The sequence below is a fragment of the Oncorhynchus mykiss genome, chromosome 5, assembly GCF_013265735.2.
Source record: "Oncorhynchus mykiss isolate Arlee chromosome 5, USDA_OmykA_1.1, whole genome shotgun sequence".
Classification (NCBI taxonomy): domain Eukaryota; kingdom Metazoa; phylum Chordata; class Actinopteri; order Salmoniformes; family Salmonidae; genus Oncorhynchus; species Oncorhynchus mykiss.
The window spans coordinates 23,650,199-23,666,681 of NC_048569.1; the positions used below are offsets into that span (position 1 = coordinate 23,650,199).

Below are 16,483 nucleotides of genomic sequence, written 5' to 3' on the forward strand. Positions count from 1 at the left end.
GTGCATGTAAACTTCCGACTTCAACTGTATGTGTGTGTATATATATATTTTTTAAATTGCTATTTGAATGGTTACAACGGTGACCAAAGTCATTTGGCTGACAAATAATCGTCGTCCAAAATTCCATGATCGTCACTTGTGGTACATAGTTGGTTGAGAGTTGTTTCAGTCATTTCGCATAACATTCCCTGTTACACACATTCACTGATAGATTAAACTGTATTAACCGTGTGTGATGTGTCTGTTTCTACTAGAGCCTTAGAGACGGGAGGATAGACAGTGGAGTCATCCAGAGGACCTCCCTAGTCCCTCCATCAGCGGTGTGTTTAATGGCAAGTCTATCTATACTAAACCCAAAGCTACTGTTTGATCTATTTCCCTATAGCACAGTACCCTTAATATAGTGTGTGTGTGTGTCCTTTTATCCGGAGTTGTCATTTGCTGTTCTCACCATTTAAAAACAGGTCAAATAAGGGGGAGTGAGTGGCACCTCTTTTACACTCAGAATGAAGGACAAAGCTTCCAGGGAGGGGTTCTCACTGTTAAGTTCATGTTTTAAGTATCCCTATATTTCTGTTACGGGGCTATCACTCTGTTATTAGTGCGCCTGCGCAGGGGTCTCGTTGTTGATGGACCTGGCCTGAGTGCAATGGCAGCCATGTAGTGTGTTAAAAATGTTGTTAAACTGGAACCTGGTCATTGTGTCACTTCGAGTTAACATTGATAGCAGAGGATGGCTAATAACTACAATGTGCCACCTCGGTTCGTATGAAAGTTGGGAAAATAACTTGGAATCTGGACACGGGTTACTAATCTGGATGAGATAAAGCATGCACTTGTGGTATTATCACTCGAGGGAAGAGCAAGAGATACAGCACTGGAAATACCCCTGGAGGATTTGAACAAGGATGATGGTATGGGAACTTAGATCAGAGCACTGGATTCTGTGTTTCTAACAGAAGAGAAAGACCGTGCCTACGAGGCATATTCAAACTTTGACAGTGTTACTAGAGACATTTCAGTTGCAATGATGGACTACATCATTGATTTTGAACAGAGGTACACTAGGATGCACAAGTACGACATGGTTCTCCCGGATGCAGTGTTAGCTTTCAAGTTGCTAGATGCTACCTGTCTGGATGGTAGGGAGAAACAGTTGGCTTTGACTGCTTGTACTGTGCTGACTTTTGCATCAATGAAGTGGGCACAAAAAAAATTCTGGGGTGAAAACACATCTGTCGCGCCAATAACAGATGGAATGCAAGTGTGTGACGCAGCATATTACACTGAGCAGCAGAGAAAAGGCGCCAACAAGTCCCATACTCAAGACAACCAGAAGAGGGCGCCATTTCCCGGGACAAATCCACTGGACAAATATGGAAGGAGATCAAAATGTGCTATTCGTCAAAGCACTTACCGTTGGGTTAAAGACTGTCCTCATAAAAATGAACAAGTTAAACTAACAGAGGAAAATGTAAACACAGCGAGAGAGCAGTTTAACATTACACTGTTTTCAAATGAATCTGCTTCTGATACTGGGATCTTGATAGTTGATAGAATCCTTAAATCAAATAAAATGTTATTGGTCACATACACATGGTTAGCAGATGTTAATGCGAGTGTAGCGAAATGTTTGTGCTTCTAGTTCTGACCATGAAGTAATATCTAACAATTTCACAACAACAACAAAAAGAATAAGAATATGTACATATAAATATATGGATGAGCGATGGCCGAACGGCATAGGCAAGACGCAGTAGATGGTATAGAGTACAGTATATACATATGAGATGAGTAATGTAGGGTATGTAAACATTATATAAAGTGTTATTGTTTAAAGTGACTAGTGATACATTTATTACATCCAATTTTGAATTATTAAAGTGGCTAGAGATTTGAGTCGGTATGTTGGCAGCACCCACTCAATGTTAGTGATGGCTGTTTAACAGTCTGATGGCCTTGAGATAGAAGCTGTTTATCAGTCTCTCAGTCCCGGCTTTGATGCACCTGTACTGACCTTGCCTTCAGGATGATAGCGAGGTGAACAGGCAGTGGCTCGGGTGGTTGTTGTCCTTGATGATGTTTTTGGCCTTCTTGTGACATCGGGTGGTGTAGGTGTCCTGGAGGGCAGGTAGTTTGCCCCCGTTGATGTGTTGTGCAGATCTCACTACCCTCTGGAGAGCCTTACGGTTGTGGGCGGAGCAGTTGCCATACCAGGCGGTGATACACCCCGACAGGATGCTCTCAATTGTGCATCTGGAAAAGTTTGAGTGTTTTTGGTGACAAGCCACATTTCTTCAGCCTCCTGAGGTTGAAGAGGCACTGTTGCACCTTCTTCACCATGCTGTCTGTGTGGGTGGACCATTTCAGTTTGTCCATGATGTCTACGCCGAGGAACTTAAAACTTTCCAACTTCTCCACTACTGTCCCGTCGATGTGGATGGCGGGTGCTCCCTCTGCTTTTTCCTGAAATCTACGATCATCTCCTTTTATTTTGTTGACGTTGAGTGTGAGGTTATTTTCCTGACACCACACTCCGAGGGCCCTCACCTCCTCCCTGTAGGCCGTCTCGTCGTTGTTGGTAATCAAGCCTAGCACTGTAGTGTCGTCTGCAAACTTGATGATTGAGTTGGAGGCGTGCATGGCCACGCAGTCATGGGTGAACAGAAAGTACAGTAGAGGGCTCAGAACGCACCCTTGTGGGGCTCCAGTGTTGAGGATCAGCGGGGTGGGATATTGTTTCCTACCCTCACCACCTGGGGGCGCCCCGTCAGAAAGTCCAGGACCCAGTTGTACAGGGTGGGGTCGAGATTCAGGGTTTCGAGCTTAATGACAAGTTTGGAGGGTACTATGGTGTTAAATGCTGAGCTGTAGTCGATGAACAGCATTCTTACATAGGTATTCCTCTTGTCCAGATGTAAATGTCAGTTGGCTTTTCATAGACAACTTTGGAACAACAATCTGAAAACTGGACAAACTGTTAAATACATGGACAGAGAAAGTGGTATTCCACATACAGCAACAGTCGAGCAAGAAAATCCAAAGGAAAACACCAGAACTGGTACAACTTGCAGTACTCTGAACCAGCTACACTTTCTAGTACAACAGGGCCAGCTGACCTGTCACTAGATAATCTCAGAATTGAACCAATGGAAAATCAAGAAAAACAGAATGACATTCAAAATGATATACTTGAAACAAAGGACGTGTCATTGGACTCAGCTAAGCTAGATGAGCTCAGTAATTGGAGGAAAAATTGAGTGTTTGAGGAAGTCAAAGATATTGGACAAAAATGTGTCTCAACAAGGTGGGTGTGTACCCTTAAAGAATCCTTAACTGGAATAGTGCCAAAAGCACGTCTTGTGGCTAGAGGTTTTGAGGAGCTGGCTGCTAAAGAACTCCCAAAAGACTCACCGACATGCGCCTCAGAGTCACTCAGATTGCTGCTGACAGTGATCTGCCAGAAAAAAATGGAAACTTCATTCCATAAATATCAAATCTGCATTTTTGCAGGGAACAGAGATGTCCCTTGACATTCACATCTGACCTACGCCTGAAGGTAAGAGCGAAGGAACACTGTGGAAACTAAAGTGTGTGTGTATGGCCTGGCAGATGCATTGCTCTACTGGTACAAAAAAAGTAAAGGCAGCAATGCTGAGTACAGGTCTTCTATTGGCTTGATCAAGACTGCAATGTGACTGGAGTACTTGCCTGTCATGTTGATGACTTCATCTGGGGTGGCTCACAGGCCTTTGCTACAACTGTGATTTCACACCTCAAAGCTGTTTTCCAGGTCAGCCATGAGGAGCATGATAAACTCTATGCCAACATAACAAGAATGATTACAGTTGATGGAAAAATACTGATTTAACAGGAGAACTATATCAATAATCTTCAACCTATCCACATGCATAATTCAAGAGCCATACAAAGGAATTCCCCTCTCTGTGGAGTTGAAGCTGATGAATTGAGGTCAAAGATGGGTCAAATTCTATGGGTTGCTAGACAGAGTAGACCTGATGTAATGTTTGATGGCTTCAACTTGGCATCCAACAGAACATGCCGATGTACAAACCATTCATGAGGCAAACAAATTTGTTGGTAAACTGAAATCACAACAAGTGACTCTAAAGTTTCAGCATGTTGGAAAAGATGACTCTCTGAAACTAGTTGTCTTCAGTGATGCTTTGCTAGGGAACCTTACAGATTGAGGCACACAAGGTGGACATCTAATCGGGTTAATGGGTGAAGGAGGAAGATTCTCACCCATCCGTTGGCAGTCAAAAAGGATCAGAAGGGTTGTCCGAAGCACACTGGCTGGAGAAACACTTACTCTTGCGGGTGGAATTGACAATGCGATCTTTCTTGCAACTCTGTTCTCAGAGCTCACCACTGGTGAGACAAAACAGCACATTCTACCTGTAGTTTGTGTCACTGACAACTACTCCTTAGTTGATGCTGTGAAGTCAACCAAGTCTGTCACAGAGAAAAGACTTCGTCTTGAGATTAGCAGCATCAAGGAACTTATTCAAGCACAGAGAATCCAGCGGATTCTGTGGTCGACCACAAAGGAACAGCTTGCTGACTGTCTGACTAAAAAAGGAGCATCCGCTCTTGTGCTCCTAAAGGCTCTCAGTAATGGAAAGTTAATTATGTTGTTGATGTTTTATTGGTCTTTAAAGAAAAGTGGGAGATTGTTAAGTTCATGTTTTAAGTATCCCTATATTTCTGTTGTTACGGGGCTATCACTCTGTTATTAGTGCGCCTGCGTAGGGGTCTCGCTGTTGATGGACCTGGCCTGAGTGCAATGGCAACCATGTAGTGTGCTAATACGTTTTAGTAAACTTTGTTAAACTGGAACCTTGTCATTGTCATTTCGAGTTCACACACACACACACACACACACACACACACACACACAGAGTAATGTGTTGTACAGGACTCTGCATCGCTGATCCAGCTTCTAATCTTTTCCACAGATGCCCTGATCCTTCTGGAATTATGTCCTATTACTCATCAGAGAGAAGGAGAGAGAATGAATAGATCAAATGAAAGTAAGAAGTCCTTATCAAGTAGGTCACAGATTTGAAAGAGAGGGAGAGAGAAGGGCATGAGAGAGGAGGAGGGAGAGCGTTGTGGATAGATCAGCATAGAGAATAGAGAGCAGGATAGAGAGGAGGAGAGGCAAGATAAGATATGAGGCAGGAGGAGTGTAGGAGTGGGAGGACCTAATTCCAGACAGAGCAGGGATTCCTCAGTGACTTTCTGAGCCAATCTCCTAGGGAGGGGTTTGCTTATGCAGTGGTCATGGTGTGTGAGGTTGCAGGTGGTGTGAAGGTGAAAAAAAGGCACTCTGAACACAGCAGAACAAATAGTGGACCTGTGAGCATGGGGGGGCTGATATTTTAGCCGATATTCAATATCATTAAATTTGAACATTTTGATATCAACATTTCCCAGAGACAGCCGTGTATGCATCCATTTTAAAATCAAACAATACATTTGACTAAATAACAACATAATGGTAATGATTTTATTTGAATGGTAAATCTCTTGATAAACTGGATACATTTTTGATGGCATAGGCCTACTCACAAGGTGAATGCATATTCAATAGGAGTGTGCATGCATTGAGTTATTGTTTTGGCTGATCAGTGGAGTTTGTCATCTATAGCACCATAATCTGTTGACCTTCCATTTGGGACTTATATAAGTCTACTGATCAACAACGTTTGCATAGAAGCATCACTCCAGCATGTCACACCCGTATGGAAGGACATCATATAGGCACTGCTGTTTAGTTTTTTTAGCTGTCAGGACTCATCTCTAAACAACTCAGCTTCTAGGATGAAATTTGTAACAACTCAATTGACTAGTTCAGCTATCTGTCAAGAAATGGGCAGGTTGTAACTTGATCCTACTGCTACGATTGGATAGAGCAAGGCTGTAAATCTGCTCCCTTTCACTTCTCTTCACATCTCTCTCCATCGCTCATATCACGTGCTGCTGTTTACTGCTACTACGATAACTAGCTCAATGGCAATGACATTTGCTAACAAGCCATACATTTCCAGATTAGAGCGTGGTTCAGTTTTGCTTGCCTCGAAGCGAGCATAGAAGGCATTTAGCTTGGTCTGGTAGGCTCGTGTCACTGGGAAGCTCGCGGCTGGCTTTCCCTTTGTAATCCACGATAGTTTGCAAGCCCTGCCACATTGGACATTGTAGTAGGATTTGAGCTTTAGTCCTGTGTTGATGATTTGCCTGTTTAATGGTTAGTCTGAGGGCATAGCCGGATTTCTTATAAGCATCCGGATTAGTGTTCCGCTCCTTGAAAGCGGCAGCTTTAGCTCAGTGCGGATGTTGCACAATAAAACACAAAATTGCAGAATTGATCATGAACCCGTATAATGGCCGCTATCTAATCCAGCTCCATTCTATCCTCCATTTCTCCCCTCTCCCTGTTTGTCTGTGTAGAATGATAACAAACACACCACTGCTTTGATCCTGTGGGTTGATTTTTGTATTTTATCAACCAACCAGATAAGAAACTGCTTTATATTCAATAGCAGCTCTGTGATTGGTGGATAGTGGCCGTATTGAACAATCATTGTCAGAATGAGAGCAGCAGATTGGCTGAGGGCGACAGTAGTGATGAAAGCCCCGGTGGAGGCAGGGAAAGGGTTACTCCCGGCCATTGAAAGATAGTAACCTCTGGCTGGTGGATGCAGGGCCAGGCAGCAGCCATGTGAATAGGCTGCCCTCTGGTTGTGAGGAATAGAAGCACATGTTTTCATCTTAATTGAAAATACCTAACTATGCTACATGCTCTCTTCCACATTAACCCTTAACTCCTGTAATACTAGGCCCCACAGAGTATCTGTCATATTTTCTGAGTGCTATTTCACACAGGGTGAATCACCATGTCAAATAATGTAATCTCCAGAGAGAGCTTCCCTCTTTTCCCACCAGTCTCTCCCTCCCAATCTCTCTCCCTTTTCCTCCTTCCTTTTCTCTCTTCCCCCTTCCCCTCTATTTTAAGTTTATGGGTAATGTAAGTCAGAGAGCTGTAAAGGGAGAGGCCAGAGGGCTTCCATCCATCCTCACTTTTTTACAGGAAGTCATCCTGTGACAGCGCTCTGTGGTTGTCATGATCCCTGTTGCCATGGTCACACTACATTGCTGCCATAGAAATGGAAAGAATAGAATGTGCTTGGAAGTGCTAACTCTGGAAATTTGACTGGTAAACTCATGGGTACACTAGCAATAGCTGCCTGGCATAGTCCCTGACTTAAAATGAATTACTCTCTGTTTATGAGATACAGAGTAAGATGAGTTGTTTTGCTTCATATCTAATTGCTTTTTTGTTTTCATGGCAGGCTGAAGGAGAGTACGGCAATGTTACAGATGCAGCTCTATGTCATGGTCAGAAACTCTTCCTTTCCAGAACCTGACCATTATAGTCTTTTCATACAAGTTGAATCGGGACTTCACTTCCCAGTCACTCCATATTTGCTCATGTGCATTTAAGTTGTGGCATTCAAGAAACTGGCGTAGGGGGTTTGGTGAGAAAAAGCATATTTCCTATTTTTGGTGATTTGGAAGGGCTATGTAGGAGTAGACATCTACAGCAGTGATCCACTGAGTTTGGAGCAGTAGGTTTTCAGCCACGTACTCTCCTTCCCCAACAAAGCTCAGCCTGACCCAAAGTTGGTGAGGTTGGGCTCAAGATTGGGAACCATGATGGAAAACTTGCTCAGTTGTGATAAGATAGGGGGACCACAGCACCTAGACCGCATTCTGACATTGTGTGTTACTAGGTTACCACATTTGGCTCACAGCAAAAACGTGACCCTTTTCAAAAACTATTTTCTTCTCGGCTTGTTTTTGTCAATTACAAAGCTATATTTAAGAAAATAACTGTCTAAAGATTACTTTTCAGCATTGCTTGCTCCCTGGTGTTCTCACTACTTAGAAAAACATCATATTGTAGTGCTTCCCTCATGCCACTTTTCATGACTGTGCTAGCAGTCACTTGATTGACTGCTAGCTAGCAACCAACCGGATCATTAAGCTAGCCAAGACCAACAAAACAAACAAACAGACTAGACTATAAAGCTACAAGTAGTGAGTAGAGTTACAAACAGACTATACAGCTTCAAGTAGTGAGTAGTGATACAAACAGACTATACAGCTACAAGTAGTGAGTAGAGTTACAAACAGACTATAACGCTACAAGTAGTGAGTAGAGGTGCAAACAGACTATACAGCTTCAAGTAGTGAGTAGAGTTTCAAACAGACTATACAGCTACAAGTAGTTAGTAGAGTTACAGACTATACAGCTACAAGTAGTGAGTAGAGTTACAGACTATACAGCTACAAGTAGTTAGTAGAGTTACAGACTATAACGCTACAAGTAGTGAGTAGAGGTGCAAACAGACTATACAGCTTCAAGTAGTGAGTAGAGTTACAAACAGACTATACAGTTACAAGTAGTGAGTAGAGTTAAAAACAGACTATACAGTTACAAGTAGTGAGTAGAGTTAAAAACAGACTATACAGCTACAAGTAGTTAGTAGAGTTACAGACTATACAGCTACAAGTAGTTAGTAGAGTTACAGACTATACAGCTACAAGTAGTGAGTAGAGTTACAAACAGACTATACAGCTACAAGTAGTGAGTAGAGTTACAAACAGACTATAGAGATACAAGTAGTGAGTAGAGTTACAAACAGACTATACAGTTACAAGTAGTGAGTAGAGTTACAAACAGACTATAGAGATACAAGTAGTGAGTAGAGTTACAAACAGACTATAACGCTACAAGTAGTGAGTAGAGTTAGACTATAAAGCTACAAGTAGTGAGTAGAGTTAGAGTATACAGTTACAAGTAGTGAGTATAGTTACAGACTATACAGCTACAAGTAGTGAGTAGAGTTAGACTATACAGCTACAAGTAGTGAGTAGAGTTAGACTATACAGCTACAAGTAGTGAGTAGAGTTACAAACAGACTATACAGCTTCAAGTAGTGAGTAGAGTTACAGACTATACAGCTACAAGTAGTGAGTAGAGTTACAAACAGACTATACAGCTACAAGTAGTGAGTAGAGTTACAGACTATACAGCTACAAGTAGTTAGTAGAGTTAGACTATACAGCTACAAGTAGTTAGTAGAGTTACAAACAGACTATACAGCTACAAGTAGTGAGTAGAGTTACAGACTATACAGCTACAAGTAGTGAGTAGTGTTACAAACAGACTATACTAAACAAGTTAAATGTCTTGCCAGAGAAGTTGTAAAAAATAGCGGCTGCGACTCTATTTTGCCAGATGCCAGATCACTGACCGGATGTGACAATTATGGTTGTGATAAAAGCCTATGCAATGTATTTGTGTAATGTTACTTGAGTTGAATCAACAAATCACAGCACAGGTTGAAGGCTACACTTCCTGCTTTTACTTCCTGGCCTGGGTACACTCAAAATGACTGCAAGTCCATGCATTATGCCATCATTGACTTGAAAGGAGACACTCTTCCCTTTCATTCTATTTCTACGGTTACTGCACTTTCAGGGTCATAGAAATAACTCTGTGACAGAGAGAAAATAAGTAGGGATGGAGAGTATTTGCATTAACCTCATACTCTGTCCTAGTGTGACTAGTAGAGGTGAAGGTGCTTGTTGATCAGTAGGTTTTCTAGTTGAGGTTTAGTAACTGAATATACTGACTGTGTGATAGCAAGTTGAGATCTGTTACATTTGGTGGTAGATATATTGATGTGGTGATTGTATGTCACCCCTTAATAGACTTGATATTTTGCTGATGTGTTATTGTGTAAAGTTAATGATATCTGTTTTCGATATATACTTTCATATCTGTTAATGTCTTTCTCTCACGCCATGTGTCTAGGCTGAGTCTGGGTATGGTTCAGAGTCCAGTCTGAGAAGACATGGCTCTATGGTGTCTCTCACGTCTGCTACCAGCGGCTTCTCCACCACATCCACCTCCTCCTTCAAGGTGAGTCTTGACTTAACACACACACTACTTTCAGCTGACATTAAGCCAGTGCAATTATCAAACGCCTGCTCGTTTTTCTGACCTGATAAAGCTGGTGCTTTTCTGTTGTGCCAGGATTGGTTATTTACCTGTCTTACTGTATTTGAGCTCGCTTGCGTTGAGGTGGGAGTGGGGGCAATATCTGAGGTGTGTCCTTAGAAATGTGTGCCAAAGTGCCAATTTCAGGCAGCGCTGGTGGGGATATTTAAGATGATCCAAAAGCTGGTCTTTGCGGTAACGAGGCATGGATTTTCACAGTCTGTCCAGCTGTGAAGCACCGTGCCCAAATACACATGGAAAAATAGATGTGCTTTTTGTGCCTGTAAACCTTGTGTATATAGAAACATAAAAATGTTATGTTTTTCCCCATTTCGTTTCATTTGATTAAAAATAAAGCCTCCCCTCTCCTCAATGAAGGCCAGTCATTTATTGATTTGTTCCTCCCAATGCATTCGCCAAGTAGTCAAGACTTATGAAGAGTTTGGCTCGTAAGACCGCATTGAAATAAATCTTAATCACCAAAACTTTATTAGAATATCAAGCTTGGGAGTATCCCCTTTTTATTTATGTAGGCTATTCTACTTTATTTTCGCCAGCTCCCGTTATTATTTTGGATGTGTGTAAACCCCTCCATGTAGGCTATATGCTTATCAGGGGACGAGAGATGATGTGATTTGGTGACATTTAGAAAATGTTTAGTTATTGCTTGTTTTCTGTTTTGTTTGATTAAAAAACAATCCCTTACAGGCTACCCTTACCCTACTAAAATGAAATCTGGTTCAACCGCAATGAGTCTGGTGTCTTATCCTGGCCGTACATTAGCCAAGGAGCCTGTCCATGAAAGGTTTCTAAATGGTCTACTCCTGAGGCTTTTCCATTACTCACAATTCACACAGGCCTACCTGCAGTGCAGAGGCTACTCCATTCGACCTGTGTCCATTTCCCAAGAGCGCCTCTTGTTCAGTTACCAAACTCCTCCAAACATATTCAAATAATTCAGTCCTATAATGCCATATCAACGGTAGGCCTAGGCTATATCTTGCTTGTTTAGGACGTGCCTCACATACAATACGATTTACAGGAGCAATGTATGTTTTATCTGAGGAGTGCGATGCGTAAAGCCCTATACTCATTGACGCCAATTACAACGTTGTCTAGTGTCAACACAACACTATATTGAGCAAACACTGGATTCTTTTTGACTGTTTGTTGCTATTACTCATTACTAGCCTATGTTATTTAATCAACTGTATCAATCCACAAAGAGAATATTCTGTGCCCTCATCTAAATTGGAGTTGATGACATCGCAGAGACAGTCAATAACCAGTCAATACAGAACTTAAGACAAAACGTGTATTAAGCCATGAAACGTGTCGATTGGTCAGTGAGTGGCCAAGCCCTCGTCACAACTATACATCAAAACCTGTCCCTTTCACGCTACGGCCAGCTATTGCGCTCATAATTCACAAATATTTCTGACACAGCCCCAGACCTACCATTGCGTTAAGTTCGTTAAAATAGAGCCCAGGGTGTTTGCTGACCATGCGTTCCCGTTTGGTTCTGAAGGGCCACAGCCTGAGGGAGAAGCTGGCAGAGATGGAGACGTTCAGAGACATCCTGTGCAGACAGGTCGACACGTTGCAGAAATACTTTGACGGCTGTGCCGATGCCGTCTCCAAGGACGAGCTGCAGAGAGACACAAGTAAGACCATCAATGGATCAATCAATCAGATGCATTTGTCAATCAAGTCTTCAGTGCTAACTAGACAGCCACCCAGGTCTAGTATTAGGAGGTCAAGTGGGAAGAAAAATCACATGCAGTTGATCTGTGAGACCAAAACCAATGGGTTCCTACTTATTGCCACAAACTGTTGGACACAAAATATTACCTAACTCAAAGAACAATGGAATACCACAAAAATAAGAAATGCCAAATGTGAGGATCACAAATATTTGGCTTTGGGGAAACATTTGCAGAATCTTTAGAGGAATGTGTTCTGTCAGCCCCATTATTGAGATGCAGGTTTTCCAGTCTCTTTTCTCTCTCGCTCTGTTTCTCTCCCCCGGTCTCTCCCTCCCGCTCTCTCCCTCCCGCTCTCTCCCTCCCGCTCTCTCCTTCTCTCGCTCCCCTTCTCTCCCTCCCACTTTCTCTGCCTTCCTCTACCCCCTCTCTCTCTCCCTCCCGCTCTCTCCTTCTCTCGCTCCCCTTCTCTCCCTCCCACTTTCTCTGCCTTCCTCTACCCCCTCTCTCTCTCCCTCCCGTTCTCTCGTTCTCTCGTTCCCCTTCTCTCCCTCCCACTTTCTCTGCCTTCCTCTAACCCCCCCGCTCTCTCCTTCTCTCGCTCCCCTTCTCTCCCTCCCACTTTCTCTGCCATCCTCTAACCCCCCCCATCTCTCTCTCCCCTCTCTTTCTCTTGCTCTCTCTCCCTCTTTCCATCCATCGCTCTTTGGGCTGCCTGAACATTTGCTCGTGGTAGAGTTTGTGCATTGTCACCGTGCCAAGCGACAGCTGTCAATGACCACAGACAATCAAACAGTTTCTTTGTCACCCATCAAGTCCCTCCCTCTATCCCCCCTCTCATCTCTCTCGCTTCCTCCGTCCATCCCTCGCTCCTGCAGAAGAGGCCAGGGCATTGTTGTGGCATTGAGTACAGTAGAGTTCAGTCTGTTTGCCTGCCATGCTCTATGGCTGGGTGCATGCACAAGCAACTCTTGGCACTACCCTACTCTGGCTCTGTTAGTGGCTCTGCAGGGACTTTGTAGGAACTAGTGTACTGTATGACCATGGCTGACTTCTCTTTCGCTGTTGCTCCTCCTCTCTCAAGTTGTGGATGATGATGAGGATGATTTCCCCAACACTCGGTCAGATGGAGAGTTCATCCACAACAACAACGGCAGCAAGGAGAAGCGTAAGTAAAGCAGAATAACCTCTAAAGAAAAGTTACAACGTTTCCACTTAGTTCAAACTTTGATCATTTTATTTTTTAGCATTCTGTCTGAAAAAGCAAGTGTAGTTCTTGTTCTCTTATGTAATGGACAGAGAAGGCTTTGGGACTGGAAAAACATTTTAAACAGGTTCATTCTGTCTTAAATCAATGTTTCAAACATCCATTTTAACAAACATTCCTCTCCTGCTCAGTATTCCAGTCTCTGAGCCCTAAGGACATCAATGGGATAGATTTTAAGGGCGAAGCCATCACGTTCAAGGCCACCACAGCTGGGATCCTGGCCACCCTGTCCCACTGCATGGACCTGATGGTGAAGAGAGAGGACAGCTGGCAGAAGAGACTGGACAAGGAGCTGGAAAAGAGGAGGAGGATAGAGGAGGGCTACAAGTCTGCTCTCTCTGAGCTCAAGAAGAAGTCTCACTTCAGAGGCCCTGATTACGAGGTGAGAAGACTGTTTCCTGTATGGTTTGCCAGTTCTATGATTGTTTTGAGGCAGGTGAAAATACATCTGTCAGTCTCATCCTCTGGTAATCAATTCCATGTTGCTCTCTTCTCTTAATCCTTATTTTCCTCCTCTCTTTTTCTCTGTCTCTCTGTCTCTCTCTCTCTGTCTCTCTCTATCCTCTCTCTCTCTCTCTCTCTCTCTCTGTCTGTCTCTCGGTCTCTCTCCATCCTCTCTGTCTCTCTCTATCCTCTATCCTCTGTCTCTGTCTCTGTCTCTGTCTCTCTCTCTCTCTCTGTCTCTCTCTATCCTGTCTGTCTCTCTCTATCCTGTCTCTGTCTCTCTCTATCCTCTCTCTGTCTCTCTCTCTCTCTCTCTGTCTCTCTCTCTCTCTCTGTCTCTCTCTATCCTGTTTCTGTCTCTCTCTGTCTGTCTCTCGGTCTCTGTCTCTCTCTATCCTCTCTTTGTCTATCTCTATCCTCTCTCTGTCTCTCTCTATCCTCTCTCTGTCTCTATCCTCTCTCTGTCCCTCTCTATCCTCTCTCTGTCTCTCTCTATCCTCTCTCTGTCTCTGTCTCTCTCTATCCTCTCTCTGTCTCTGTCTCTCTCTATCCTCTCTGTCTCTGTCTCTCTCTATCCTCTCTCTGTCTCTCTCTGTCTCTCTCTATCCTCTCTGTCTCTCTCTGTCTCTCTCTATCCTCTCTCTGTCTCTCTCTGTCTCTCTCTATCCTCTCTGTCTCTCTCTGTCTCTATCCTCTCTGTCTCTCTCTCTCTCTCTCTCTCTCTCTGTCTCTATCTCTGTATCTCTCTCTGTATCTCTCTCTGTCTCTCTCTCTGTCTCTATCTCCTTTCTCGCTCTCTCCAGGAGGGGCCTAACAGCCTGATCAATGAGGATGAGTTTTTTGATGCAGTTGAAGCAGCGCTTGACAGACAAGACAAGATAGAGGAACAGGTACCAGAACAAGGGCAAAACCCCTCGGCCTCAATTGGTATAGAATACATCTCATTCTATAATAATAATGATACATCTTCGTATTACATTGAGTACATATGTTTGATCCTGGCCCTGTGTGTGTGTCTAGTCTCACACTGAGAAGTGGAGGATACAGAGGTCCAGTCCAGTTCCCCCAGGAGATGTCTACTCCACCATGGGATCACACAGATTTGCCGACAAGGTTATTCACCTCTTTTAGTCCTGAGCACCTTACTTTACCTATCACCATCATTCTCTCCCTTTCATTCGTCCTCTCCCCCTTTTTCTTTGCCTCTCTTTCTCTCTACTCTAATTGTCGTATGTGTGTCTGTCTTTCTGTCTGTCGGTGTGTGTCTGTCTGTCTGTCGGTGTGTGTGTCTGTCTGTGTTTGTTTGTGTGTCTGTCTGTTTGTTTGTTTGTTTGTGTGTGTGTGTCTGTCGGTGTGTGTGTGTCTCTGTCTGTCTGTCTGTCGGTGTGTGTCTGTCTGTCGGTGTGTCGGTGTGTGTCTCTGTCTGTGTGTCTCTGTCTGTGTGTGTGTCTCTGTCTGTGTGTGTGTCTCTGTCTGTGTGTGTCTGTCTGTCTGTCGGTGTGTGTGTCTGTCTGTCGGTGTGTGTGTCTGTCTGTCGGTGTGTGTCTGTGTGTTTGTTTGTGTGTGTGTGTGTCTGTCGGTGTGTGTGTGTCTGTGTCTTTCTGTCTGTCGGTGTGTGTGTGTCTGTCGGTGTGTGTGTGTGTCTCGTGTGTGTGTGTGTCTCGTGTGTGTGTGTGTCTCGTGTGTGTGTGTGTCTCGTGTGTGTGTGTGTGTCTCGTGTGTGTGTCGTGTGTGTGTGTGTCGTGTGTGTGTGTGTGTCGTGTGTGTGTGTGTGTCGTGTGTGTGTGTGTGTCGTGTGTGTGTGTGTGTCTCGTGTGTGTGTGTGTCTCGTGTGTGTGTGTGTCTCGTGTGTGTGTGTGTCTCGTGTGTGTGTGTGTCTCGTGTGTGTGTGTCTCGTGTGTGTGTGTGTCTCGTGTGTGTGTGTCTCGTGTGTGTGTCTCGTGGGTGTGTGTCTCGTGTGTGTGTGTGTCTCGTGTGTGTGTGTGTCGTGTGTGTGTGTGTCTCGTGTGTGTGTGTGTCTCGTGTGTGTGTGTGTCTCGTGTGTGTGTGTCTCGTGTGTGTGTGTCTCGTGTGTGTGTGTGTGTCTTGTGTGTGTGTGTGTGTGTGTGTGTCTCGTGTGTGTCTCGTGTGTGTCTCGTGTGTGTCTCGTGTGTGTGTGTGTGTCTCGTGTGTGTGTGTGTGTCTCGTGTGTGTGTGTGTGTCTCGTGTGTGTGTGTGTGTCTCGTGTGTGTGTGTGTCTCGTGTGTGTGTCTGTGTCTCGTGTGTGTGTCTGTGTCTCGTGTGTGTGTCTGTGTCTCGTGTGTGTGTCTGTGTCTCGTGTGTGTGTCTGTGTCTCGTGTGTGTGTGTCGGTGTCTCGTGTGTGTGTGTGTGTGTCGGTGTCTCGTGTGTCGGTGTCTCGTGTGTGTGTGTCGGTGTCTCGTGTGTGTGTGTCGGTGTCTCGTGTCGGTGTCTCGTGTGTGTGTCGGTGTCTCGTGTGTGTGTCGGTGTCTCGTGTGTGTGTCGGTGTGTGTCGGTGTGTGTCGGTGTGTGTCGGTGTGTGTCGGTGTGTGTCGGTGTGTGTCTGTGTGTGTCTGTGTGTGTCTCGTGTGTGTGTGTGTGTCTCGTGTGTGTGTGTGTCTCGTGTGTGTGTGTGTGTGTGTGTGTCTCGTGTGTGTGTGTGTGTGTGTGTCTCGTGTGTGTGTGTCTCGTGTGTGTGTGTCTCGTGTGTGTGTGTGTCTCGTGTGTGTGTGTGTCTCGTGTGTGTGTGTGTCTCGTGTGTGTGTGTGTGTCTCGTGTGTGTGTGTGTCTCGTGTGTGTGTGTCTCGTGTGTGTGTGTCTCGTGTGTGTGTGTCTCGTGTGTGTGTGTGTCTCGTGTGTGTGTGTGTCTCGTGTGTGTGTGTGTCTCGTGTGTGTGTGTGTCTCGTGTGTGTGTGTGTGTCTCGTGTGTGTGTGTGTCTCGTGTGTGTGTGTGTCTCGTGTGTGTGTGTGTCTCGTGT

General features: G+C 44.4%; 1 protein-coding gene across 5 annotated transcripts in view; it reads left to right on the forward strand.

Moving 5' to 3' along the window:
- LOC110522832 (ceramide transfer protein) overlaps nt 1–16,483 on the forward strand; it is a 54,118-nt gene that overhangs the window by 26,278 nt on the left and 11,357 nt on the right. For 3 of the 5 annotated variants that reach the window (XM_036977086.1, XM_036977085.1, XM_036977087.1), the window contains 7 exons: nt 255–332; nt 9,908–10,015; nt 11,622–11,757; nt 12,881–12,964; nt 13,195–13,445; nt 14,311–14,397; nt 14,528–14,620. In XM_036977086.1, coding sequence (XP_036832981.1) covers nt 255–332; nt 9,908–10,015; nt 11,622–11,757; nt 12,881–12,964; nt 13,195–13,445; nt 14,311–14,397; nt 14,528–14,620 — 837 coding nt within the window. The remainder of the gene's footprint in view (nt 1–254; nt 333–9,907; nt 10,016–11,621; nt 11,758–12,880; nt 12,965–13,194; nt 13,446–14,310; nt 14,398–14,527; nt 14,621–16,483) is intronic. The other 2 variants (XM_036977088.1, XM_036977089.1) reach the window with 2 other exon arrangements.